Consider the following 27,864-nt stretch of genomic DNA (forward strand, 5'->3'; position numbering starts at 1 on the left):
AACATCAGGTTTTCCAGAATCACACGGACGTTTCCCATGCGTGAAACCAGAGCAATCCCAGGAGGAGAAGAATCTTTATTCGCATCTGGCATATAAATAAATTGTATTGAACTGGTAAAAACTTCCATTTATAGAAAATACATTTTGGGGGTTTACATCAACAATCAAATAAAAGATCTTATTCTAATTCAAAAAATGCACTGTATTTTCTTCTTCTTTTTTATTTTGTGCCCCCCACCCCTCGGACTCCTGTGCGGGGTGGGGAGCGCCAAAGCACTGCCCTACATCCTTTGCGGGTGGGAGGCCAGAGTTCAAATCCCCAACTCAGCCACGAAGCTGTGACCTGGGGGGCCCGGTCACTCACTCACTCTCAGTCTAGCCTCCCTCACGGGGTTGTTGTGTGACTAAAATAAGGAGGAGGAGGAGAGGAACTCCGTGCGCCACCTTGAGCTCCTCGGAGGAAAGGAAATAATGAAGCGAAGCGATGCGCGTTTTCATGCTTTCGTCGTTAGCGGGCTCCGGGAGGCTGCTGCGTCCCCTGTGCCTTTTCCCTAAGGAGTAAAGCCCACTGAACTCCGCGGCCGCCCGGTGAGCAGGCGCGAGCATCCCTGTGGCCGGCGCGGCCGACCTTCCACCCTCCGCCCCCGCCATCTCCTCCTCCTCCTCCTCCTCTTCGCCCCGGTAGCGGAAGCTCTTCTGTCGGCTTCGCACTGCCGCCATCTCGGCAGCAGGAGGAGGCGGAGGAGGAGGCGGGGTTGGCGCGGGCAGCGGCTCTGCCTGGTCAGGCGGGGCGGGAAGCGGAAGGAGGGACACCCGGCGCGGCCTGTAAGTTACCCCCGCGAGGCCCGAGGCCCCACCGTTACCCCGGCGATGAGGCCGGGCCCTCCGTGAGAGGGTGGGAGGAGGGCTCTCTAGGTCCAAGGCTAACGCGGGAGGAAAAACGGGATTTTTCCCCCTTCCTAACCCCCCCCCATTTCCAAAATAACGAAATTTCAGCCTTGGGGGTCCCCGCCATGGCGAGCTGGGAGAGGCGGCCCTTCTTGAGAAATCAAATCCTAAAAGCGGGGCTTTTCAGGCTGGTCTCGATAAGCTAGGGGCTGCACGGGGGAGGTCCTTGAGAAATAATAATAATTAATAATAAAAATAATGACGCATAAAGGCCTTTTTTTTTTTTTGCTCTGACAAACCGGGTAGTGGTTTGGGGGAGGGGGGAGGAGTTGTAAGGATTTTCAGCCTTGGGGTCCTATCCATACCAAGAGGTTGAGGAAAATCCTTGCAAAATTGTTACAAAAGGTGGTTTTGCTTTATGGGGAGCTGGGGCGTGGCTGGGGGGGGCTTGTGAAATCGTTATTATCATATAATATATTCCCTAGTAAGTTGGGGAGCTGCTTGGAGAGGTAATCGCAAAGTTATTATTAAGGGGATATTTTTCAGCCTTGAGGGGGGGTCTCGTCATGCCAAGTTGGGGACAGCGGGGGGGGGGGCAGGTGGAGGATACTTGTCAAACTATTGTTGTTATTAAGAGGGACCCTTACCTACATCACTGTTCTGCTACAAAACCAACTTGTGATGAGGGGTTCTTTATTTGGTACTGTACATTGACACTTATTTCTTTTTCTTTCAAATGCTAGCCTCTCTTATTCCTCCTCCTTCTCCCCCACTTTGCCATAGGGTCACCTTTCCTCCTTAATCTACAGCCTCTGGTTTTACTTGTCAAATCTACTCTGTGTATTTAGAGTACATGATTTCCCAACCCTCCAAAAATAAATAAATTAAATAAGGGTGCTGGGAATTGTAAGGGTAAATATTCAGAGTCATGTGCTTTTAATGTATGGCATGGGATATGACTACACTGGTACCTTGGGATAAGAACTTAATTCGTTCCGGAGGTCCGTTCTTAACCTGAAACTGTTCTTAACCTGAAGCACCACTTTAGCTAATGAGGCCTCCCGCTGCCACTGCGCCGCTGCCACGCGATTTCTGTTCTCATCTTGAAGCAAAGTTCTTAACCCAAGGTACTATTTCTGGGTTAGCAGAGTCTGTAACTTGAAGCGTCTGTAACCTGAAGCATATGTAACCTGAGGTACCACTGTACTTACAGCCACTCAGATGGTGATAATTATTTGGGGGTGGTTTATTCCTCTGTCCCTATAATAGCAACTGGGGTATGTGTGCTTCAAATGCTAGTCTACTCTTAGTCATTGGGCTAAGGGTGATTATTTTCAATTGCACTATGTACAGTGGGATTAAGACAATCTGTTTCTGTCTTGTATGTGGGATAGAGGAGCGGGGACACTGTTGCATGTTAAGTGTGGACAATTTAAACAAGGGGTACTGAAGCCTCCCATTTTGGGTAGCTGGATTTTTAAGGTGGTGTTATTTTTCAAGTAGGTTGAGACTTCCTTGGTTTGATGAAGATGATTAAGGCCAACCTATCAGCCTGGAACTGAGGCTCAGTTGTAATCTTTTCCTCCTCCCCTGGAACAGGTTGATGAGACTACCGGGTGTGGACAGCGAATGACATACTGTCATTGAGCAATTCAGGACACACCCGGTTGTATTTTGTGGACCTTCCTTGCCTTTAAAAAGTTAGCCTGGCATTCTCAGTGCATTATTCTTTATGCGCTTGTACTCAAAATAACCCACATGGAGCGAAAACTTGTCTATCTGGACCAAAATGAATTATGGGCAAGAGTAGCAGCCCCCATTAATTCTCCTTTTCCAAGAAAAAGACCTCACCCTAGTGGGAATTCTCGCAATCCCAGATATAGTTTCTGCTCCTTCTCTCTCTCAACCCAGCTCAGTATCATTCAAAGCCTGGACAAAATGTTGCCTCTACACCTTGGCCCACAATCATTGTTGCCACTGCAGCCTGGCTGGAAAAAACACTCTTTATGTGACTTTGTGGCTGTGGCAAGATTGCTTGCGCTTAGTCCAGGCTCATAAAGTGTAAGCAGGGAACTGAGAGCAGAGTTCACTCTGAGAAAATGATTGGCAGCAAAGTGAATCTCTTGTGTTTTGGTGGGGTGAGCATTTTGCACAACTGGTTTGCCATGGGGGGCCCAGGCCAGAAATGAGCAGATTTGCTGGTGCCATAATGGTTGTATGGGTTTGTTTTATGTGGCCAGAAGAGAGATAGTTCAGGGAAAGTGTAACTGCCATGTAGTTTGTTCATCCCCTGATGGCCCTCAAGCAAACAGCAATTATAATACCTGAACTCATAGCTTAGCAGTAAATGCTCTTGGCTGGAAAACGTACTGCAGTTCTGTAATGGTCTTACACACTGTTTCTCCTTAACCTGCCTGCTTAAGGGGCAGTACAGCCAGCAAGAGTAGTGGCATGGTACTTTTTCCACCTGAAACTCTCCACGTCCAATAGCAGGGCACCATCTGACAACCAAGCTGCAAAGGCATGTGACTATTAGTTGGCCCATGTTCAGGAGATCTCGTTCCCATACTTGTTTTATTTTATATTCTTTATTGAAATATAAAAAACTACATAATTACAAGTGCACAGGGTAAGGTAAGACACAAAAAAGAAAATAAAAGAAATAGGACCTGTGTAGAAAACAAAACAGAACAAAACAAAATTGTATACCAAAGTAAATCCTTTGGAATTCAGTTTTGTATCAGAAGGAAGGCCTTTGGAAATCAGTTTTTAATGTTTTTGGATTTTAACATATTGTATATACATTTTTTTCCCTTGCTTGTGAATCGCTTTGCGTTTTTTAAAAAGTGGGAAGCAATATTATATCATTTAATTATTTATTTATTGGATTTCTTCCAAGCCTTGAACAATAATTGCCCCAGGGCAGAGTACAACAATATAGAAATGCAATAGTAAAATCAGTTAAAGCAGTTTGCAGTCAGAAGAATACAGTGGGTCCTGATATATACCAAATCTATACAGTGTCAAAGGCTAGAGTAAAGAGGTGTGATGTCAGCATGTGGATGCTAGACACACCTCTGTGGGGAAGGAATTTCACTGTTTGGGGGCTGCCACAGAGAGCATATTCAAATGTAATAAAGCTAAACCCTCTGAGGGTTACTTTGGCAGTGGACTGTATTGCGGTGTTCCTGTTCTCCCTGCTGCCCAATACTTTGGTTTTGTAGCTGCTGTGTGAAAGGTGCTGGCATCTGATCCTTGACGCCTGCCTGGAAAAGAGAAACAGGCCTCTTGTGCTTTCAGCACTGTAGCCTTTGTAACACTTTTGGATTCATTCATTTTTAAAAACTCAGGGACAAAGTTATTACTGGGAGATACTGGTCTTCAGGCACCTTGGTCCCATGCCCATCTGCTCAGAAGTAAATTCTGTTGAGTTAAATGTGGCTTAATCCTAGAACTGTCGGCATAGAGTTGCCCCCTTAATAGTTTTTCTCAGTACAGTACTTTTTTTCCTTTCATGGCACTTGGGATTCTTGATACTTTGTTTCCCAGGACATCCAGAAGTCTAATATCAGATAAGACCTTGGTTGCATCCGCGCCATACATTTAAAGCACTCCTATACCACTTTAACAGTCCTGACTTCCCCCAAAGAGTTGTAGAAACTGTTGTTTGTTTAGTGTGCTGAGAGTTGTTAGGAAACCCCGAAAGCTACAGTTCTCAGGATTCTTTGCAGGAAGCCATGACTGTTGAATTGGTGTAAGAGTGCTTTATTGATAGTATGAATGGGACCCTTATTATAATTAGTGTTTCCTCCAGAGATGATACACAGACATGTGAAACTACCTTATTACTGAGTCAGATCATTATTGATCTACCCTGAAAGCAGTTCAAAGGTCTTAGGCAGAAGTCCCCCTTATCCCTGTTTTCCTGAGAATTTTTAAAGCGGATATGCCAAGGAGTGAAGTGGGGTTCATGGGGATCATTTGCAGACATATCATGCGCTTTACCATTGAGTAATGGTCTGCTAATAGGTGAGTTCCTTTTTCCATTACGGAGATCAGTCGGAGTGATTTACAGACCACTTAGGGCTTACCTGCTGGACGAAAACAGTCCAGCTGCACTGTGTGTTGAAAGCTTATTATAGCTGACTTCACAGCGAAATCAGAGATAGGTATTTCCGTGGCTGTTAGTGGTCACGCCAGGGCTAGCCCACCCATAAGACAAGGTGAGGCGACTGCCTCAGGCGGCGGGATTCACTGGACCAGCAGATCCAGATGTCAGTCTTTCTTCCTGCCTTGCTCCTGATGTAGATCTTCCCTCACCCATTCTTCCCTGGTGGGAAAGGAGGACCCATTTTGGGATCCGCCTGAGGTGCCAAAATGTCTTGGTTTGGCCCTAGGTCACATCCTGTAATAGTGAAGTCAGGTGGTAAGTATTGATAGGATTTGAGCTAAAATGGGGGCCAATGAGAAATAAGGGAGACCCCTGATAAATACAAAGTTGGGTGTGGGGAAAGCAGAATGCCCCATGGGAGTCCTTTGTTGCTTACAGTTTCCTAGACAAGATGGCTGAGTGGCCGATACCTTAAACAGGAGCACTTTTGCTAGGAGGTGAGGATACACTGACATTTTGTTGTAGCACCTATTTGCAATACCGCCATGTACAGAGGAAATACGGCCCTGAATATTAGGCCTTCAGGACAGTGTCCAACTTCTGAGTATCCAGAGAGGCACATGGCTGTGTGTTGTTGGAAATGAAGTGCTGGAGGACTAGATGGACCTTTGCTCTAATCCAGCAGGGCAATCCTTGCATCCCTAGGGAGTCGTTTCCTGATTGCTTCATTCAGCATGCCATAGTACTAGTGATATGAGCTAACTTTTGCCTTCCACTAACTTCATCTAGGACGGAAAATGTGTTTGACCACCCAACAAGGTGATTAGCCAGCTGTTTCCCCTCATGACACCCTGGAGCTCCTGCCATTGAAACCAAGGTGGTTACGGGGAAGGTGCCTTCTAGGTGGAATGTTTGTGGAAAGCTGCTCGCCTTGTGTCTTTGTTACATATCTTTAGTTGCTAGGCAAAAAATATTCTTCTTTTCCCAGGCCTTTGGCTACTTAAATAATCCATGGCCTTTTAAATGGGGCAGGGAGGGGTATAGTTTTGGTTTGTTATTATGATATGTATTTTTGTGTTTTTATATTGTAAACCACCCCGTGATCTTTGGATGAAGGGTGGTATATACAATTAATTAATAACCCCAATAATAACAGCTCTGTAGTCATAAATCTTTTCAGATCTGGGACCCACTTTTAACTCAAACATGAATTTGCGGGCCCACTTCATAATTATTTTACCATGTATTTTTATGGCGGCAATACTGTTGTTGTGACCCACCTTAGGTTAGGCTGCAACCCAGTAGTTGGTTCCGGAACCCATCAGTTGAAAACCAGTGTTCTGAGATGATGTCTGTGCACTTGTGGAATTTACTCCCCCAGGGAAGTTTCCTTGGCACCTCCTTAAGTGTCCTTTTTGGCAGCAGATAAAGACCTTTGTAATATTTTCCTGGGCTTTTAAGCCCTCAGTTTAACCTGTGCTATACCCTTCTCTCCCACCCCTGCTTTATTTCATTTGTTGTTTTACTGCATATTTTATTATTCTGCCCATTATTGTTTTAAACCACCCTGAAAATATTTGTGTTGAATGGTAGTGTCTAAATTCTATTACAATCACGTAATATGCATGTGTTGAGCAGCTGGGGTGGATTTATTTTTGGTCATGTTGGTCAGCCCCTGCTCTGCCACATGGGTAGGGAAGCCCCAGCCTGTAAGCCAGATGTGCGTTAGGGGCACCCAACCTCTCCACACACCCCATAGCAATTAGATTTAAAAAAAAGAAAAGCTTGTGTCTATCATTCAGGTTTTTTAAACGCCTAATTGGGGTGGAGGGGCTTGGGAGTCATAGTTGCAACCTCTTAAGTAACCCCCCACCATAGCCCTTAAGCTTGGGAAACAGTCTCTCATTAGCTCTAAGAGTATATTATGATCCTTGTATCTTCAGTAGAACTGTGCAACTTGAAGTGTTTGTAAATTGCCTTGTTAATATGGTGAAATGATTAACTACTTGCTTATCCTTAGGCCAACCTCTCCCAATTCCTTTGTTGTGAGCTATGCTTTTTTCATGGCATCTCTTCTTGCTTTTTCTGATCCCGTTTCCTCCTTCTCTAAGCACTTAATGCTGTGGCTGTATGCTCTGCTCTGTAGCTCTGGGAGTAGAATTGCACTCTTGCTTAGAGGAGCATAGCCCCGCCTCCCATAGAAATGGCCAACCAGGAAGTTGTACCAAGTGATCCTTTTGATGATGTGGCACAGCAGCTACTGTGGAGATACTTAGAATTGCACAAAGTGCTGTTCCCCCTTCCGTCATAAATCAAGAGAACCAATGGGTCTGCATTTTGCTCACATGCTTACTCTGTGTCACAAAATTGTGCTGAGTTGTGAACCGGAGATGAAAGCCAGGCGAAGATTTCAGATTTGGGTATCTTTCCTCCCCTTTTCAGTGAAAGTGGAACTTGCATTTGAAATGACAGGCAGAACGTGGTACATCAGACCGCAGAGCCACCGTGTTTTGTTTTTATTTTGAATTTTTATGCTGTGAACTGCCCTGAGATTGTCAGATAAAGGGTGGTACACAAATTTAATAGATAATAATAATAGAAGGGGATTAAACAAATTCAGGTGTAGTGTAGTAGGAGACGAGGACCTTGGGAGACCAGGGTTCCAATCCTCACTTAGCCATCAAACTCAGTGGGTGACCTTGGACCAGTCACAGTCTATCTCAGTCTAATCTACTGCACAGGGTTGTTGGGAGGATGAAGATGTGGAGGAACATAAGAAAATCCTAGATGGCACTAGCCCACCTAGTCCAGCAGCTTGTTCTCACAGTGCCTGTCAGAAACTGGCAAGCAGGACCTAATAGCACTCTCCCCTCCTGTGGCTTCCAGCAGCTGGTATTCAGAAATATTACTGTCTTCTCCAACCATAGAGGCAGAGCTTAGCCGTTGTGACTTGTAGCTACTGCCTTTACCTCCATGAATTTTTCCAATCCTCTTTTTAAGTCAACCAAGTAGGTTACCATCACTGCCCTTTCTGGGAGCAAACTCCATAGCTTAATAACTGTACGCTGCATGAAGAAGTCCTTCCTTTTATTTGTCCTGAATCTTGGCACAAGAGTATTATGCCAAAGCTCAGTTACGTTAATGTTCTTGCTTTTGTTTCCACAGCAACAATGTCAGAAGGGGACAGTACTGGCGAGTCCATTCATGGCAAACCTTCAGTGGTCTTTAGATTTTTCACAAGACTTGGACAGGTTAGTTTCACATCAGGGGCTGAGAGATGCATAAATAAAATCAAAGGAGTTATCACTCAGGGTAGTTTAAAGCTGCAACTTACAGAAAGGAACTGCAGCCAGATCTCTCACCTTCTACTTGCCCATAGGAGCGGTGGAAGAGGCATCAGGTATCTGGGGAACTCTTGACTGGGAGCACTCAAATTGCACTGTGTGCACATTCAAGATTGCACTCACCATGCAGTCAGTCCTGCAGATAGTTCTGTATTTTTGAGTCCTGTTAAACTCAATGAGACGACCATGTGTGAAACGTGTGCCCCGCTCCAACGTTGTTGGGCTACAGCTCCCATCATCCCTGACCATTGACAATGCCAATGGGAGCTGGAGCCCCAAAACTCCAGTGTACACTGTACTGTAGTAGTAGTAGTAATAATAATAATAAATATACCCCACCTATCTGGCTGCGTTCCCCCAGCCACTCTGGCCGGCTCCCAACAGAATATTAAAAACACAATAAAACATCAAACATTAAAAACTTTCCTAAACAGTATACAGGATCGCTGCTGTAATTGTTAGCTATACAATGCTTTTGTAATAGCTTGCAGTCATTTGAAAGGTGATATGCTGTTATTATTAGCAACATGATGAATATCCTAATACTGCATTTTTTCTAGATTTATCAGTCCTGGTTAGACAAATCTACTCCTTATACTGCAGTGCGATGGGTTGCAACGCTGGGTTTAAGTTTTATCTACATGATAAGAGTTTATCTACTGCAGGTAAGACGACTGAGCACCATTTGCTGATCCTTCTGCATGTGTGTGGAGTCACTCTGTTTATTGTTGGTTCAAAGATATTTATGTTTGATGGAAGCAACAGTTTTTACTTCCTTTACATACCTTTAACGAGAGATACTGAATTACATGTGATGTGCAAGATAATTGTCTGCACACAATGAAATGTCACAGAACTAATATGAGTAGCATTGAAAAATATTTGATTCAGAAGATAATAGTACTGATCTGATTATTGAAGCAGTATCTTATCATGATAAATAATGAACATAATAAACCTCCTGTTAGTTTTTTGTAAGGAAAAAATGGTACCGTATTTTTCGCCCTATAGGACGCACTTTTTCCCCTCCAAAAATGAAGGGGAAATGTGTGTGCATCCTATGGGGCGAATGCAGGCTTTCACTGAAGCCTGGAGAGCGAGATGCGTCGGTGTGCACCGACACCTCTCGCTCTCCAGGCTCCAGGAAGCTATCCACAAGCCTTGCGTGCCCGGGGGAACTCCCCCCGGGCGCGCAAGGCTTGCGGGCGGCAGCCTGCAGCGCGGAGCACGGGGCGCCCTTCGGAGGACGTCCCGTGCTTCACGTAGGTGTCCGCAAGCCTTGCGCGCCCCAGGGAACTCCCCCTGGGCGCGCATGGCTTGCGGGCGGCAGCCTGCAGCGCGGAGCACGGGGCGCCCTCCGGAGGACGCCCCGTGCTTTGTGCAGGTGTCCGCAAGCCTTGCGCGCCCCGGGGAACTCCCCCCGGGCGCGCACGGGTTGCGGGCGGCAGCCGACAGCGCGGAGCACGGGGTGCCCTTCGGAGGACGGCCCGTGCTTCGCGCAGGTGTTGGCAAGCCTTGCGCACCGGGGGGAACTTCCCCCGGGCGCGCAAGGCTTGCGGGTGGCAGCCTGCAGCGCGGAGCACGGGGTGCCCTCCGGAGGACGGCCCGTGCTTTGCGCAGGTGTCCGCAGCCTGCCGCCCGGTGCGTTGGGCGCCCTGAAGCAGAGCACCCCTCGCGCTGGGCAGACATCGGCCAGCCCCACAAGCTCGGGGGACAGCGGGGAGGCGCAGCACCGCCATCCCACTGTTCCCCGACCTGGTTTTGGGGGGGAAATAAAGGGGAAAAATGTTTCCTTTATTTCCCCCCCCAAAAAGTAGGTGCGTCCTATGGGACGGAGCGTCCTATGGGACGAAAAATACGGTAATCTGAAAGCACTTCTGTGATTCTGTTTTTGTGTCTGTTTGGGTATAACCAGTGTTAAGGGTTTTCTTCAGGGCTGGAGAACCTGTGGCTTTCCAGATGTTGCTGGATTACAGTTCCCATCATCTCTTAGCATTGACCACTTTAATGAGGGTTGATGGGAGGTGGAGTTCAACATCATCTGGAGGACCAGATTACTGCAACAGTATATGCACCTGGGAGCAAGTGCCATCAAACTCAGTAGGTAAATTTACACCAGTAGATTGTTCCATTGTTATCTGTATTTATGCCAATTGAAAAATCACCTTATGAGCTGGAACATTGGAATCATTTCAGATTATTTTGAGAAGCTGGCCTCCTGCCACCCTCCCACCCCACCTTCTGATTACTTATTTTAGCAGTGTCCCTGTTTGTCTGCTTGCCCTTGTTTAGATTAAAACCTCTAAGCTGCAGGGAAAAATAAATTCATCCGACTGTAACAAAGTGGAGGAACAAGCACCATAGGAGAAAAGCAGATTTCTGTTTGGATTGCTTTTGAGCCCCTCCATTTTAGCCTTAAGATGCATCTACATTGGGAAATCTTCAGGCTCAGGGTGTGCTTGTTCATTACATTCGTTCCCCACACACTTGCATCTTTATTTGCTCCTACTTCATTAAGATCTCTGCCACCCCCCTAAATATCCTGCTACTCTTTTATCTCTCCTTATTTCCCTTTTGCTCTCATGCTGTTTTCTTCTTAGTATGCTTTAATCCTTGCTTCTAGTTGATTTAGGCAGCTTCAAACACCTTTGATCATTGGTCATGTTTACTGGGTGTGGTAGGAACAGCACCAGGGGATGGACAGACAGGTGCCCAATCCTCATTTGCTCTGGATATGATTTACATTATTCATTTACTATATATTGCTGAGCCCTACCATTTCAGACTAGCCAACACGGTGCCCCCCCAGATTTTTTTTGGACTACAGCCCCCATCATGCTGGCTGGGGCTGATAAGGGTTATAGTTGACAATATTTGGGGAGCACTATGTTGGCTACCCCGAACAACCCCCTCATATAGTCAAGTATTGCAGATTGTGCGCAAGCAGTTTTGTGTAGGTAGGTGTGTTTCTGTACTTAGAGCTATGTCCTCATTTGACATTTTCTTCTTCTTTCCCCTTCCTAGGGTTGGTACATCGTGACATATGCCTTGGGCATCTACCACCTAAACCTTTTCATAGCTTTCTTGTCGCCAAAGGTAGATCCCTCTCTAATGGAGGACTCAGGTATAAAGAACGTCACTAGTCCTGCTTTTCTCTTGCGCGGGTGTTGGTTGTCGCATGAACTTATTATATATCAGATGTGGGGAAGCCTTTTCAGCCTGAGGACCACATGCCAGTGCTTGGCAGGGCTATAGGCAAAAGTTGGGAGAGCAACAAATGTCTATTTCACCTTTTCCATAACAGGCTAGTTTCTGTACGCACTCACATTGCATTAGTTATGCTTCATCCAGGCAAGAACGAAGCATCAGAAGGCTTCAAGGACACATTCCAGTCTAGCAGAAACACACAAGGCGGGCAGGGTGTGTGTGCAAAGCAGGGCTGGTGAGCAATGTAGCTTGGGGAGAGTCCTGAGAATCAGATGGAGAGGCTTGGAGGTTTCTGCTTGTCCACTATGAGAAAAGGATGCTAAACCTGATATGTGTACACACACACACACACACACCTAGAACATATTGGGGATTTAGGCACAGCTTAGTATGTTTTAAGCTGCACCTGCTATCTATGGGTATGAAGAGTGCTGGACTTTAGTGTGGAGTGCCAACCACTTCTCAACTTTATTGAGTGGACAGACTCCCAATTATCCCACAGAAAACAGTGTCTTTTGTAGTGTTATAACACTGTATGTTTGCTTGTGGCCCTGTGTGGATTATCATAGCAAGAACAACTGACTCCTGTAAGGTTTGAATGTAAGAGTTCAACCAGTGCCAGTCACATCCTGTGGATTGCATGGCACATAATTGAATATGACACCTTCTAGGAATTGAGTGATTTCGTTTTTAGATCCTAGGATAAACATATAAATGATGTATTAGAAACGCTGACAAAGTTTTGACAGAGCCAGAGTTAGAATCCTTGATTTTGTATTACTTCCTTCACTTTCCTGTGGATTAAAAGACCTCCCCTCCAATTGAGACTGGAATGACATTGCTTTCACGTTTCATACTTTGTGGAGATCTGTGCTGCAATTTCTCTTGCACGTAACAGCCCTTTGATCACCTGTTAATATTTTTTTGTTTCCTTGTACACTTTAATGGGTGATTTGTCTCTAGCAGAGTCATTCATACCTGCTCTAAGTGTGGTGGTAGTAACAGAGGGAGCCTCCTTACATCAGATAAGGCTGTCCATTGAGCTCAGTATTGTCCAACCTGATTGGCAGCGCCGGTCCAAGGTCTCCGGCAGAGGCCTCTCCAAACATCTGCTACTGACCTTTGTTAATTGGGCATTGCAAGGGTTGAACCTGCAAGAGTTAAATGCAGAAGAAAGCAGTTCCTAAGACTTTGCATTTCCTCCTCTTCTAGATGAGGGTCCTTCATTACCTACAAAACAAAATGAGGAGTTTCGGCCCTTCATTCGAAGGCTGCCAGAGTTCAAATTCTGGTGAGTACGTTTTAATAGCAATGCAAAAGGATTCAAGTCCCTGATCCTTCGTCTTTCCTGTTCTCCTGCCTCTCATAGGTATGCCTTCTCTTTGGCCTCACGCTTGTGCCTCCTTCCTTACACAGTGTACTTAATAGTTGCCCAGTTGCCACCTCCCCCAAATCTCTGGCCTTCTAGTGCCTTTTCAGTATTAGCCACCTCTTCCACATGATAGGTATGCTTGATTTGAAGGCTCAACTCAGGCGTCACAAGTCCAAATATCCATCAGTATTGCATTGAGCCTTAGTCTTAACCATAACATAAATCACAGAAGGAGGGAGGGAGGGAAAGGGGAGAAGGAAAAGCAGCAAACTCGGGTACTAAACCTAGGTTACCAGGTTCTCGGAGACCAGCTGAAATGGAAACAGTTCAGCTAGCCTGATGAAATGGCTACTGCTAGGTGACAGCTACAAGAAGGGTCCAAAGACAGCTGGTCCCTCTTCAGAAGTGATAGAATCTTTTCTTCCTCTTAAGGCATCATAAGAGAACCTTCTGCTGTGAGGTGCAGGATAGCAATGCTGAGTAAGAGGTGGAAATAGTCTTTTATGGCTTAGATGTCAGGAATGTTGCTGTGGGCTTGGTCCTCCTTCCCACTACTCTCCTAGGCAAGTTTCTCCCTCGGCTTCATGGTTTTCTATAACCATTGTTTGCTGTGGATCAGCAAAGTATCATTAGAGCCTTGATTTCCAAGGATGATCAGAAGCCTCTTTTTGCAGACTGTGATCCAGACGTTAGCACTAACCATGAATTGCAGATTCAGGTGTCACAGCAAACTGTGGTCGGGGAAAACCAGGAAGTGGAGGGGAGAATGCTGGAGATCAGGAATGGTATGTGAATTGGGCATTAATGGCCTTAAAAGAATTTTAGTACACAATCAACCTAACTGCAACTATCTTTTCCTTCCAAGGCACTCTGCTACTAAAGGCATCCTTGTCGCAATGACATGTACATTCTTTGAGGCTTTCAATGTTCCAGTTTTTTGGCCAATTCTTGTGATGTACTTCATTATGCTCTTCTGCATCACAATGAAAAGGCAAATCAAGGTAAGAATCTAACCAAGTTGTTCTTTTTTCCAGGTTGTGGATTCTCCTAAACATGAGAGAGAGAGGGATTGCCCCAACATAATGGCAATATCACTGGCTATGCTGTAGTTCAAAAATTGCTAGTGGTGGTGGTTTTTTTTGAAAGACCCCCATAGTTGGAGTAGAGTTTGAGGCTTTGTCTAACACGGATGAGCCTAGTCTGGGGGCTGTTTCCAATGCGACCTCCCTCCAAAAACATCATTTTTTTAAAAAGGAAAAAAACGACTGCTCCTGTGGGTCCCCTGCTGTGATACTTGAACTCAAAAAACATTTTAGTGGACATCCAGCTTTTAAAAGAAAATACTAATAGCTCCCATAGGCTCCCCCTATTGATAGTGATGCCCCCCAAAGGCCTTAATTTTTTTAAAAAAATAAGTGGGTTGTATCCAATTAAGTATTACTAAGAGTAGAGTAAATGGGACGTGGGTGGCGTTGTGGTCTAAACCACAGAGCCTAGGGCTTGCCGAACGGAAGGTCGGGGGTTCGAATCCCCGCGACGGGGTGAGCTCCCGTTGCTCGGTCCCTGCTCCTGCCAACCTAGCAGTTCAAAAGCACGTCAAAGTGTAAGTAGATAAATAGGTACCCTGGCGGGAAGGTAAACGGCGTTTCCATGTGCTGCTCTGGTTCACCAGAAGCAGCTTAGTCATGCTGGCCACATGACCCGTAAGCTGTACGCCGGCTCCCTCGGCCAATAAAGTGAGATGAGCGCCGCAGAGTCATCTGTGACTTGACCTAACGGTCAGGGTATTCCTTTACCCTTTAAGAGTAGAGCCATTGAAATTAATGAACCTAAGTTAGTCATGTCCATTAGCTTCAATGGATCTACTTTAGGTAAGACTGGTATTGGTACAACCCACTGTTCTTTGGTCACACCCACTTTGATATGTGGCCCCCAAAGGGTTGTCCATGGCTCTCAGTTCCTCCAAAGAGATAGCCACTGCTGTTCAAACACATGAGCACATTCAGGTGTTTGAGGCGGAGTGGGCAGAGGGAGGGGAGTGCCGTGGGTGTGCTCTAAAAGCCTGTGTTTTTCTTTCCCTTCTTTTACAGCATATGATAAAATATCGATATATACCCTTCACACACGGCAAGAGGAAATACAAAGGGAAGGAAGATGTGGGGAAGACCTTTGCTAGCTAGAAATTATACTGAGCCTGCTGACCAACTCCCTTCATTACAATTAAAAGTCCAGTTTTGAGCCATTGTAATGATGCCTCTTTCCTTCATACCAAGTCATCAGTAATAAGAGGGTGGGGACTAAGAAGTTGTATTTCTCCCCCTGCCCCCCTGCAGTTTATTGAGCGTCAGGCTCCCCGCCCGCCCCCCCCCCAGCAAGAGAATATCAGCCATATCATCTTGTTATTCTTTGGATATAAGTTGTGTCCAAGGGCTGCTTCTGCCGCCCCCCCCCCTTCTGTTGTTGCACAACAGGAGTCATCCCATGTTCTCAAAACATCTCATAGGAAGTACACGCTACTGGTTCCAGCTCCTTGGAAGTGCAGGATTTGAGCGGCAATTTCACAAGTTTCTGGTGCACATTTAGCAAGACAGAGTAATAAGAGAATGTAGAACATTCATTTCTAGCCCCCTCCTCACAAAAGTATAGCCTAGTGTGGAACAGGGGAGTTCCCACAACTGTATTTATTTATTTTTGGGTCCTTTGTGTTGATCTAGTCCAGAATGCATCCTGGTACATTGTTGAAATGCTTTGTGCATCTACAGAGGAAGATGTGACACAGTGATAATGTTTTCTGCTTTGTAATGTCCCAGGTTTTGACTAACAGGACCTCTGGTGATATTACTTAAGAGGGAAACCTGTGAACTTTGAAATAAGCCTACCCTGAGTTTTTTATTTTCAAAGTGCAAAAGGAATTAATTGATCTAGCTTTTATGGTGGAAAAGCTGATTTCTTTTTGGCTCTTTCATAATGGCTCACTATTATTCTTAACAATCATGTTTTGGGGGCCAGGGTTTGCTGGAGGTCTGGAATTAAATTTATAAAGAATTATTATGTGGAGAGTATTTTGACACATTTTATTTGATACTTAAAAAAACTTTTTAAGTTTGCTTCATGTAGCCCTCTCCAAGGTACATCTACACCGGCCATGGCAGACCGAGACTTTGTGGGTTTTAACACAGCTTTTAATTTTCTATGGAGAAAAATATAGAAATAAATGATCTGCATGTAAAACTTTTTCAATGTGATACAGCTATAAACAATTTTATTAAGTGACTTTTTAAAATTCCAAACTTTATTAAAAGACAGTGTCCCTTTCTTGGGTTCAGTAGTCTTTATAACAAGCAACGTAAGGTACTAAGTGTTAACATTTCTTCCTTTTTCTCTAAACGTTATGTTGTATCCAAAGTACTATGTAGAACAGAACCTTGAAAATAATGGGTGTGAGTAACTTAAGTCTACTAATTTCAGTGGGTCTACTCAGAGTAGCATTAACATTGGATGCAACCCATTCTATTTAAATATTTTGGAATAATGTATATGAACTCTAGCTGTTCGAAAACAGTCCTTTGCATTACTGTGCAAACCATAGCTGCTCATGATGCAGTCTAAAAGGAAATTTTCACTCTGTATTGGGCGGACTTGTGATAAATGTAGAATATCCTGTGCCATGTGAATTGGATCGCTCCACTTTCAGCAGTATGGAAAAAAATCTGTGTTGCCCTCACACCCCAATGTTCTTAGAAGTCAGTCATAGGGGGATCTGTTTACATTTCTAAACAATACTATGAAAAATATTGTATAAGGGACCAGAGGTATTACAGAAGAAAATTGCAATGAATAATCCTGATCCTTACCACTGTGCATAGAAGCAAGTTCCAGTGATATCAACTGGGCTTTAATATCTGTTAGTATATGTGTTAATAAAATGGTATGGAGCTGGGGCAGTAGCTAGAAAAGTAGACTAAGTAAATTTGTCAGAGGTTAATTCATGCTCTCCTCTGTATCAGACCTCAGCTGCATTACTCTAGGACTAAAACGTCACAGTGTAGAAGGGCAGACACATACCCTCCCCTATGTGGAAACGTGTTCACACCAGCTCTAGCTGTGTGGTGCAGCTTCTACTGTATATTCCTTCTGCCAAGGGTGGCAAACCAGTAGTCCTACAGGTGTTGTTGGTCCACAACTCCCTTCCTCTCCGACTATTAGCCATGCATGCCAGGCCTGATGGGAGATGGTCCAGCAACAGCCGGTAGAGGCACTCTATTGGCTACTTTTGCCTTATATACCCACCGTACAAGATTACCCCAATCTCTGCCAAACTGAATTTCTGACAGTCGCTGCACTGTTGGGCGCTCTTTCCAACTTAGAACTTCAGCTTTATATTTTTTAAAAAACTAACCAACAGCTCTAGTTTATTAGGCATAGGGGATTTTAGCAGCACACAAACTCAAAATTAATTTCCATATGCATGCCCTAGTATCTTTTGGAATGGTAAAATGTTCTTATTAAGCTACTACCTCTCAGAGAATGTAGTTTCCCATAAGAATAGCCCGGCTGAATCAGGTCATAGACCCATCGAGTCCAGCATTCTGCTCTCAGTGGCCAACCAGATGCTTCTGGGAGGCCTGTAAGCAGGACCTGAAGGCAAGTGCACGCTCCCCTCCATTTTCCAGTAACTGGTATTGAGAAACATACTGCCTCCACTCACAGAGGCAGAATATAAGCATTGTGGCTCGTAGCCATTGATAGCCTTATTCCCCATGGATTTGTCTTAATTCTTTTTTAAAGCGACCCAAATTGCTGGCCATCACTGCCTCTTTTGGGAGCAAATTCCAAAGTATTAACTTTCTGCTGTGTGAAGAAGTACTTTCTTTTATCCCGACACCCCCCCCCCAACATTCAGCTTCATCAATGTCAACGAGTTACAGTGTCATGAGAACACTACTGGTAGGTCTAGCAGATGCCTGCCAACGCTTAAAAGGGTTATACCAGAATTTAGGTAGATTTGTGTGCTTTGTTCTACAAAGAAAGAGGATCAACACCAGAAGTTTGTTTTGTAAGATGACAAGTTCGTATCTCCTTGTACAGGCAGTGCAACTCAAGTGTTAAGCTGCTCAGTTTTATCACAGCAATTTAATATCATAATATCAAAATAAAGTCTTACACTTGGTCAAAAGCTGTAGTATTTTTGTTGGTGCCTAACACTTTGCAATCTAACAACCGCACAGGTGGCTGTTATCGATAGTGTTGCAGATAAATCAGCTTCTGCGGATGGAATTTCTCTCTGCACAGTGGGCACTCAGCCTGCAGGAGGGGAAAAATAAATATCTTAAGTAAACATATCCCAGTACCCAGTTTGTAAGTCTTTTTCCAGCTAGCTTTTTCTGACAGTTACCTGTTTGTACACCCTAAGTTCTCTACAAATGGAACCACGGGCCTTCCCTCAGTACCAGGGGCTTTTGATGGTATGTAGAACTCTTACAGGCATAGAGCTGTATTTATAGACAGGATTGTGTAGATGCTGTGGAAGTGCAGAAGAGCTACATGCTGTGGTATCTAGAGCTGCTATTTAAAACATTTCTAACCTGCCCTTCATTGCAATGTGATATCAATGAAGAGTTTGAGGTGCTAGAGTCAATTCTACAACAGTGAACCAGTTCTTAAAAACTAATAGGAACTAACCCTCAGTCTAGTCATTTTGAGTCCATCTGTTGAACTGCAGCTCCCATTATCCCTGACTATTGGCCATGTTGGCTGGGGCTGCTGGACTCCCAACAACATCTGGAAGACATCAGGCTCCTCGTCCCCGAATTAAGGAATTGTCTTAACAGATTATCAACTAGACTCAGATAATGCAAGTGCATATTGGCACCTGCTAGAATTGAAAGTTGATAACTCAAATCACATGCAGTTTCCTCCTTTGGTAAGACATTGGTAAGAATTAAACCAAGGAGCTATTTCAGGGAACCCACTTCTTTGGCTTGTCTTTTCCTACAGCTCTCATTTCCACTCTGAAAAGGAAACCTGACAGGACTTGGCTTTTGTTTTAAGAGTTCAGCAGCCTAGGAGGGGGTCTGTGCTTACCTTGGTGTTGCACCACTCAGTGATGCATTCCCAGCAGAAGAGGTGTCCACACAGAGTGGCTGTAGCATGGCGGCGTTCTTCTAAGCACAGAATGCAGCGAGAGCTTCGGCCAAGGAACTTCTCCTCAGGCTGGATTCTGAGGGAGGACAAAGTCAGGCACAAGTGCTCTTCAGGTTAATGTCCCAAGGGAGATGATGCTTCTGCTGCCAAGGTTCTAGCATATGACGCCATCAGGAAAAACTTAGCTTTGTAACAGGGTTATAGCCAATGCTAGTCCTACTCAGAGTAGACATGAAAGAAAGTGACGTTACTAACATGGGTCTATTTCAGGTCATCTACTCTTGAGTAAATGTTTGCACCCATTGAGTAAACGTTTGCACCTAACATGGGTCTATTTCAGGTCATCTGCTCTTGAGTAAACGTTTGCACCCATTTTTTAAAAAGATTACGCTCCTAGCCCTCATACTTTTGACTGCTGTTCCTGGGTAGTACTGCTTTCTGCCTAAAAATAAAGGTGTGGGGAAATGATCTTCAAAGTTACTTAGCAAATTCCAACAAGACGCAAAGCCACCCAACAAGAGTTATTTTTCCAAGGTAGGGGTAGGCATACTGTTCTTGGTTTTTTGGTTCTCTTTTTTCCTTCTTTTCCCAATATATCACCCTCTGCCATTTAAGTACCGAGAATTCCATGTACTGAAAGCCCAATGTTTGCAAGCACAATATAACCAACCCATTCAAATTACACAATTCATTTTAACCAGACCAATTACACACTGAGTTGGTTATGCAGTTCTGATGCCAGGACACAGTTTTAGCCATTCTTAACACCTGTTGATTGTCAAGCACAATATTAAGTCAATTTAGGTTTTTGAACACAGCTCAGATGCCACTGCATGCGCCCCCACTCTTCATTCCAGCTAATAATACTACATAGTTCAAGAACATTGGCAGGAACCTTTTTCATGCTGCAGGCTGCGTTCCCTTCAAGGCTACTTTCCAAGGGCTGTGGACCAGTGGTGCACAGGGACATAGGCAAAGGTGTATGAACAAATACATACATTAACACGGTGCAAAGCAGCACCAGTGAAGGCTGTAGCCTGGGCACAATTTTAACGGCCAGAGAGGGGCCTGAATATTTGATCCCCAGGCCTGAGGCTCCCAGGCATCTACACCACCCCCTGTAAGCATCTGGTAAGCAAAATGCCACTAGCATACCTTGGGTAGGAGAGGTTACGGTGCACCTTCCATTCTTGTCTTGCCCTCTGCCTCTGTTGGAAGCTGTATGCATGGATACCAACTGTTAGTGCCAGGTGCAGCACTGAAAGGATCCCAAGAAGCCTGTAACTTGATCGAACATGCTGGTCGTCTCCATCTAATCCTGCATAGCGCAGCTGGGAGGGGGGGGGGGGAGACACAAAACCACGACTTGATATTGATGCATTTTGTGTGATCTGTGAAGGAACCTAGAGAACTGCAGTGTGGTGGCTATTTGAAGTACAGATTTTGTTTAGAAAGAATGGAAACCAGCCCACTTGACTTTTGAATCTTGAACTGCATACAGAACAGAATACCATGCTGGTATTGGTGACAGTAGCCCTCCTCTAGAACAGCAGTGGGAACCTATGGCTCTCCAGATGTTGAACTCCCATCTCTCATCAGCCCCAGCAAACATAGCCAGTGGTCAGGGATGACAGGGAGTTGTAGCCAAGCAGCTTCTAAAGGGTCACAGGCTCCACATCCCTGAGCTATGGCAATACATACGATTCCAAATTGATCACAAGGAGGGGATCCATACAAAGAAGTAATATGGCACCATAGATATTTAGGGATAGAGTGGATTCCTAGTCTTCATTATATTCCTGTTGTACATGTGGCAGTGTTAACAAGTAACAGAAAATCAGGGTGCTGAGAGACAGAAACTGGATGGCAGCCCAAACTTAAGGTTCTATCAGACCAAGTCCTATGCAGGAGAGACCCATCTGAAATTACTGACTATAACTAACTTGGGTCCCTTAATCTCAGTACGTATACTTTGGGAATGACCAGCATTGGATATACCCCTTGGTTCCGTTTGCTATTCCCTGTCCCAATGCCAGGGATGGAAATGAGAGCTGCCCACAGTAAACAGTGCCAAAATATGGGATTTTAGTGTATTGCACACAGAACATCAAAGGGCTATCAAATACTTTCTACTTACATATGTGATCCCTGCCATCCTTTTAGATAGGTGGTAGAAAATGCCATTCATATAGAAGATGGCCAGGTGCAGCCTACGAAGGAGTGGAATGCCTTGCCTGAGAAAATGGACAACCTGACAGAGCATCTTCCTCTGCTGCTCTGTTAATCTGCTAAGCCATTTCTGTAACCAACGCCACAAGAAAGTCCTTCCCCACAACCCACGCAAATGTCTGCTTTGCAAAGTCCTCATCTCATCGGGCTCTGTCTGAAGTTCATGTTCCAGGTGTATTAATCCTTTGTCTAACAAGTAAGGGAAGACAGTGTGCAAAGAAATCAGGACAGCCCGTCGAAGTACTGAAGGAACTCTCTTCTGTGATGGGTCTACTTGGATAATATTGACATATTCTTCACCAAGAGTTTGGTAACCTAAAGAATATTTTAAAAAACAAACAAACAAAAATAGAGATGGCAATCCTGAAAATCTGATCAGTTTAATGTTAAGCGTAAAATGGCAGCACATTTAGTCAGAGCACCAAGCACAGAACAATTTAGGGGGTGAAATACCTGAAAGGGTTGTGAGTGTGAAATATGCTATATCAGCAAACAGCTCAATTTCCTTCTGCCACTCCAACCAAATTCTAGCACCTAGAGAGCCAGAGCAAATGACAGTGTTAGAGAACAAAGTAAACAGAGATGCCCCGCCAAATAATTTGACTTCAATATGAGTTGAAAAAGAAATTACACCATTTTCATAGGTCAAATAATAAAACATTACGAAAGTTAAAAAATTAAGAACTGAGATTTACAAAGTAACCAGTGTCTTTTGTGCAGATACAACTTCTAGAGAGGTAGAATGTTATGGCATAAGCTTTTGTGGAGTAAACAGATGCATGAAGTGTAATCCACAGGCACATACTGTATACCCACACTAGCAATGCAAGAAGCAAAGATAATTTACACTTCAAGCTAGACTGTGTGCAAGATACGCACTGGAACTCAATGGTTGCAGGATAAGCAAAGATGTTTGCAATTTTCAGATCACAGACTATTGATACAGTCCTCTCTCAAGTCTCAGTCACCTTTATCCATCAATAAAAGAACAGAAGAGCCTGCTGAATCAGGTCAATGGATCATCTAGTCCAGGATCCCATTCTCAGAGTGGCCACCAGATACCTCAGTGGCAAACCTGAAAGCGGGACCTGGGCACAATTCCTTCCTGTAATTACCAGCAGCTGGTATTCAGACTGCCTCAGACTGTAGAGGCAGCCATTATGACCAGTAGCCTTCATATAGCCTTCTCCTCCATGAATTTGCCTATTCCTTTTTAAAGCCATCCAGGTTGGTAGCAATCACTGCCTCCTGCAGGAGCAAGTTCGACTGTTAAACTAGGCATTGTGTTACGCAAGCTGAGGCACTCTGCCAATGAATCCTCTGGCGCCTTCACCAAAGGTGTCTTCTCCTGCCATTGGTGAAAGGAGTGTCAGTTCTTATCTGCGGTAATCTCAGCCCAGGAGAGCTATGGGAAGCCACAATAATAACGCTGGGCTAGATGGGCCAATACCCTGACCTGATATAAAGCTGCTTTTTACATTTCCAGGTCCATCCCCCACCCCCACCCCCCTCTCTCACACACAAATGGCTCAGATATTGCATCCAGTGTGGCTTGGGTTTCGGACTAGGACCTGGGAGACCAGGGTTCGAATCCCCCCCCTTAGCCAATGAAGCTCACTGGGTGACCTTGGGGACAGTCACTGCCTCTCAGCCTAACCTACCTCACAGGGTTGTTGTGAGGACAAAATGGGGAGAGGAAGAACCATGCTCCTTGGTGGAAAAAGTGGGATATAAAACGCAAAGAAAGAAAGAAAGAAAGAAAGAAAGAAAGAAAGAAAGAAAGAAAGAAAGAAAGAAAGATCCGGTATATGGGCTTCTTGTCTTGCAAAGCGGTTCAGAGGATGCAATTCTGCCCGCGGTCAAGACGGCTCCTCACCTGCCAGGCCCCCCAAAGCAGCCCCAGCCCCGCTCCTCAGCGCCCCTCGATAGAGCTCGTCCTTCTGGGCGGACCGAACGAGTCGTGCGGGCCCGGCTTCTACCGCTGCCGGCGACATCGCTGCAGAGGCGAGAAGGGCGCCTGTTCTGCCCGAGTTGCTTCCGCAAACAGATGCTTCGCGCGGCGCACGCCTTTATACGTCATCAGGCCGCTCCACGAACGAGAGAGAGAGAGTGTGTTGGAGTCGCGCATAGAGAGATAGGAAAGTGTAGAGGGATGCTCGCTAGAGGATCTTCCGGGATAAAGGGAACATTCCGCCGTCCTTTCGGAAAACGTGCGCCTTTTAGAGCATATAGCTCAAAAAGTAAAAGCGTTTCAGTTGTTTATTTCGTAAAATTTATACAAACCACTTGATTGAGAAAACCAACACCACACCAAAAACACCAGGCGAACAGTATAATGAAACAATAAAACAAGGCTTTGAATAGCCATTTCTGCATGGCAAAAATCGGAAAATATGAAGGGGGGGCGCGCGTAAATCTCTCTCTCTCTTTTGCTATTATTTTCGTTAGCATTTATGATTGGTGTGTGGGGTAGGTTGTTGAGTCAGGCCAATCATACTGATAAGGGGGATTAGTCATTGTCATGTTGTGCTGTATATGTGAGGAAGGGGAATCACACAAGAGCAAAGGCATGATTGGAAAATATTGCGGGGGGGGGGTAGATCTCTTTTTTTTGTTAACGTCTATCATTGCAAGGATTTAAACTTATGTTTACTGTATTAAGTAGGGGTTCCGAATCTCTCCCCCCCCCGTGACTATGGAAATTTAAGAGTGCAAGTGAGGGTTTTACTTTGGGAAAATGTAAAATGGGTTTTAATTCATGATCAATTTGTAAAAATTTGAAAATCAATAAAAAAAAAGATTTGGCAAACGGCTATGTATTGTGCGTACTTATCCACTTTTAAAAAATTTCACCTATGATCTTTTTCTTTTACTTTTTTATTTTTTCTTTGTTCTTTTTTTTCTTTTTTCTGATATCTTATCTTTCATTTCACTCCTTTATTGTGAATAGCATTTTATAGAGGTATAAATAACTGTAAATATGAAAAGAGACAAAATATTCTCTGATTTTTTTCCCCTTGGTTATATGTATTTTCTTTTTCTTTTGTATTTTCTTTTGTTGTAAATATGTATGTTTTCTAATTTGTACTTAATAAAAATATTTTTTTTAAAAAAAAAAAAGATTTGGCAAAAAGCTAGAACCCTGAAATAATGATGAAAATGGTCAACGAGAGAATGAATGAATGAATGAATGAATGAATACAATCAGTGTCCTGGAAAACTCTCACAAAGAGGCAGAGCCCAAAGAGTCCAGTTGATGTGCGACTGCTGACATGGGGGTCCTTCTGGACCAGGAAGAGGGCAGAACGGAGGTGAAATGCGAATGGGGCAGGGTGCACTCATGCATCTGCCGCTGACAAAAGCAGGGGCTGGGAATGGAACCCCAGGTGAAGTGGTCCCTGCCTGTGCACTAGAGACCCTTAAGTACATAGTCCATTGATGGGAGCCAGACAACGGCTGGAGGTGTTGATAGTTGTCAAGGGGCAATTTTGTGGTTTGAGGGAGTTGCCATCCTCCACAGAGGATGGTTGTCGTTCCCGATCCTTTGGCATTGACCTTGCTGGTTTGCAGATAATGCAGATGATCTGCAATGAGGCGAAAGGGGCTACTTCAGTAACGTAAAATCCAAGCAGCCCACCAGATTTCTTTGTTCAGGACTCACAGCATGACTAAGAACCGGGTGTTCAAAACCACCATCTGGGAGGGTGGTGTCCCCCATTGGGGTTGCCATCTAAATTGGGGTGTGTGGGTGTCTGTTTCTGGAGGACGTTTTTAAATGGGGAGAGTTTGGGGGAAATACTCCCTTGAGCCACCCACAAAACACCATTACTGGATGGCCTTAGGTAGAAAATCTCAATAGCCCCTCCACCCTCAGAGATTTAATAAATACATCACCATCTGCTATCTTGCAACAGGAACCAAAATATGTTTTTGGGGGCAGAGATCTTGCTTTGCTTCACAGTCTCTTGAGTGAAGCCAATGATGGTATAAATGTGGCAGTTGGGGCCAATAATTTAGCCTGGGGGGACTCTCAGCTGTTAATGGGAAGACAGCAGAAACGAAACATGGGGCTCCTTGCTCTACCCATTTCCTCTAGAGTCGGGACCCCTCACCACAATGTAGATAGCTGCAGCTATTTCTGGTACCCCAGCAAACTCTTCGTTGGTCAAAGGCAGCACTGATGCATGCTACCATGGGAGGGATCCACACCCAGTGTCCAATTCCAAGAGCCCTGAAATGGATCTAGTTAAATAGGCACATTCCCATTTCATGTGCTGAGCTCTGTTTGCCATTCCATCACCTTGTTCTTCCTCTTACCTCAACATGGCAGATAATCCCTTCATGAAGGTGTCTGGGCTAAAAAGCTGGTGTACAAAGCACGTCTTTTTAGGTAGCATCTCAGATGTCACCATGAACAAAATATGAAACTAGTAGCATTCACTTCTCTTAATCTCCCATTGCAGAGGGGAGGGGGCCATGGCTCAGTGGTAGAGCACCTGCCATGTATGCCAGTGGTCCCAGGTTCAATCCTTGACAGTTCAGCGTAGGGTTGGGTGAGAGCCCTGCCTGAAACCCTGGAGAGCCCCTGCTAGTTAATGCAGACAACACTGCCTCTGACTTGGTAGGAGGCAACTTTCTGTGTCCCAAGAATCGGGAAGAAGAAATATTTAACCCTCTCTGCCCCCCACATGCAAAGGTCCCAATGTAAGTAACCCATCCCCAACATTTAGGGGAGAAGGAAGCTAGAAAGCAGGTTATTCATCCTTACAACTGTGGCTGGCAGACTTTTGTCAAGAAGCTGTTTTGCATTTCTTCAGCCAGCAGATGCAGGAGCTTTTGGTGGTCCGCTGATCTCAAGACCTTCCGCCAGATTTCCTCGTAGTTGCAGTGGATGGAAAAACAAGAGCAGCTGTTGGATCCATGGGTTCAGGGATGGTCAGTTATTGCACTGAAAGAGCCATTTTATTCTCTGGGCCAGAAGGGTTTTGCTTCAGCCACCCTTTCACCTGCCTGGCTTCATCATGAACTTTTCCATTTGCTGCCAAGTTACAGAGAGGTGAATGCGAGTGGTGAATACTCTTGACTCTCTGCGCACCTGTGTATTTGCAGCTGGAGAAAATGAGCACCAATTTCATCCCTTGCTGCCTAGCCAAGGGGAAAGAGGGCTGTCCCTGCCTTCTCAGCTTCGGCTCTATTGCTTTTTAAAAATGAACTTAATAATGGCTAGTGTACTAATGTGGGAACGCTCCAAAACCTTTGCCAGTTGCCACGAGGCAGAAAATGATCTGGGATCCAGAGGGAAGCTGAGATTGGGAAACTCCTGACATGGGGGTGGGGTGGGGGAGAGCCAGTGTGGTGTAGTGGTTAAGAGCGGTAGACTTGTAACCTGGTGAACCGGGTTCGCATCTCCGCTCCTCCACATGCAGCTGCCGGGTGACCTTGGGCTAGTCACACTTCTTTGAAGTCTCTCAGCCCCATCACCTCACAGAGTATTTGTTGTGGGGGAGGAAGGGAAAGGAGAATGTTAGCCACTTTGAGACTCCTTTGGGTAGTGATAAAGCAGGATGTCAAATCCAAACTCCTCCTCCACCTCCTCCACCTCCTCCACCTCCTCCACCTCTTCTTCTTCTTCTTCTTCTTCTTCTTCTTCTTCTTCTTCTTCTTCTTCTTCTTCTTCCTGGCCTCCCCACACACAGAGAGACTTTCTGAGCAAGCCCTACAGATTCCCAACACACCACAGCTATTTCCCTCACTTCCAGCACAGGTAAAGGTAAAGGTCCCCTGGATGGTTAAGTCTAGTTCAACTTTGGGGTGTGGAGCTCATCTCCGCTTTCAGGCCGAGGGAGCTGGCATTTGTCTGCAGACAGATTTATGGGTCATGTGGCCAGCATGACTAAACCACTTGGAAGCAGAAAGGTTTTACTATTCATTGAAAACAGGTGGGGGGGGGATCTTTGGCTCTCCAGATATCACTGAACTACAGCTTTCACAACCCTAAGCAAGCATGTCCAGGGGCCAGGGATGATGGGAGCTGGAGCTGATCCCCCACACCTGATCTAAAATAAATCAAGGAGGGAGCCAAGCAGAACTCTTGGGGAAGGGAGTGCCATAAACAGAGTTTATCTACAGACAGATCCACAAGTAGAACCGAAAAAAATCCTATTTCACATTTATTTGGATAGTTTGCTTTTCAGTGATATAGCTCTGCTGGAGTTATCACTGGCTGCATGGCACCCTGAAACCTATTGATATACGGTACTAACTTACCCTTGCAAATGTGTATTGATAATTATGGGTGGAGTTAGTCCACTGGTTGGATTCAGGATGCACTGAGCCATTATAATCAGCATTCAGCCCCACACAATCCATTTCAGCATCCCTGCAATTGAAAGGTTAAGGATTAGATAGGGTCTCATTGATAAGTCAGGATGCCCTGGGTAGCTACTCCTCACTGGCCTCTACTCTGACAAGGATCTGAATCCTGAGGTCAAGCCGATGCTGGTAGACCATCCACTGGGTGGTCCTGGGCTGGCTGGCTTTTGATACCCAAAATGCTGATCCCCTTAGCT

General features: G+C 45.1%; 2 protein-coding genes across 6 annotated transcripts; one reads left to right on the forward strand and one right to left on the reverse strand.

Moving 5' to 3' along the window:
• The first annotated feature begins 547 nt into the window (after positions 1 to 547).
• Positions 548 to 16,237, forward strand: RER1 (retention in endoplasmic reticulum sorting receptor 1). Of its 2 annotated transcripts, none has more exons than XM_083629016.1 (7): positions 548 to 588; positions 8,165 to 8,250; positions 8,904 to 9,008; positions 11,368 to 11,467; positions 12,763 to 12,841; positions 13,788 to 13,923; positions 15,013 to 16,237. In XM_083629016.1, exons 2-7 carry the CDS (start codon positions 8,170 to 8,172, stop codon positions 15,100 to 15,102), a joined length of 591 nt encoding a protein of 196 aa, XP_083485142.1. In that variant the 5' UTR covers positions 548 to 588; positions 8,165 to 8,169; the 3' UTR covers positions 15,103 to 16,237. The 2 variants fall into 2 exon arrangements, with proteins under 2 accessions (XP_083485142.1, XP_083485141.1); XM_083629015.1 differs by lacking the exon at positions 548 to 588 and adding an exon at positions 616 to 825.
• Positions 12,468 to 27,679, reverse strand: PEX10 (peroxisomal biogenesis factor 10). Of its 4 annotated transcripts, none has more exons than XR_014551663.1 (7): positions 23,172 to 23,379; positions 21,749 to 21,829; positions 21,204 to 21,610; positions 20,222 to 20,397; positions 19,007 to 19,142; positions 18,087 to 18,226; positions 12,468 to 12,701 (listed from the first exon to the last, which is right to left on the reverse strand). XR_014551663.1 is itself a non-coding variant. In XM_083628935.1 (7 exons), exons 2-7 carry the CDS (start codon positions 23,287 to 23,289, stop codon positions 18,158 to 18,160), a joined length of 987 nt encoding a protein of 328 aa, XP_083485061.1. In that variant the 5' UTR covers positions 23,290 to 23,291; positions 27,563 to 27,679; the 3' UTR covers positions 18,037 to 18,157. The 4 variants fall into 4 exon arrangements, 2 of the variants coding, with proteins under 2 accessions (XP_083485061.1, XP_083485060.1); XM_083628935.1 differs by lacking the exon at positions 12,468 to 12,701 and adding an exon at positions 27,563 to 27,679 and having other exon boundaries at positions 18,037 to 18,226; positions 23,172 to 23,291; XR_014551664.1 differs by lacking the exon at positions 12,468 to 12,701 and having other exon boundaries at positions 18,037 to 18,226; positions 19,007 to 19,316; positions 19,387 to 20,397; positions 23,172 to 24,056.
• Positions 27,680 to 27,864: the final 185 nt, after the last annotated feature.

Source organism: Podarcis filfolensis (assembly GCF_964270895.1).
Source record: "Podarcis filfolensis genome assembly, chromosome: 8".
NCBI classification, from domain to species: Eukaryota; Metazoa; Chordata; class Lepidosauria; order Squamata; family Lacertidae; genus Podarcis; species Podarcis filfolensis.

Bases quoted from the DNA above. Each gene is read 5' to 3' on its own strand.
- RER1 (XM_083629016.1), top strand. From the start codon at position 8,170: ATGTCAGAAGGGGACAGTACTGGCGAGTCCATTCATGGCAAACCTTCA. The intron at 8,251-8,903 runs GTTAGTTTCACA...CATTTTTTCTAG, and splicing joins TTTTCACAAGACTTGGACAG to ATTTATCAGTCCTGGTTAGA. The intron at 9,009-11,367 runs GTAAGACGACTG...TCCCCTTCCTAG, and splicing joins TAAGAGTTTATCTACTGCAG to GGTTGGTACATCGTGACATA.
- PEX10 (XM_083628935.1), bottom strand. From the start codon at position 23,289: ATGTCGCCGGCAGCGGTAGAAGCCGGGCCCGCACGACTCGTTCGGTCC. The intron at 21,611-21,748 runs GTATTTCACCCC...AATATTCTTTAG, and splicing joins CACACTCACAACCCTTTCAG to GTTACCAAACTCTTGGTGAA. The intron at 20,398-21,203 runs GTAAGTAGAAAG...CCCCCCTCCCAG, and splicing joins GGATGGCAGGGATCACATAT to CTGCGCTATGCAGGATTAGA.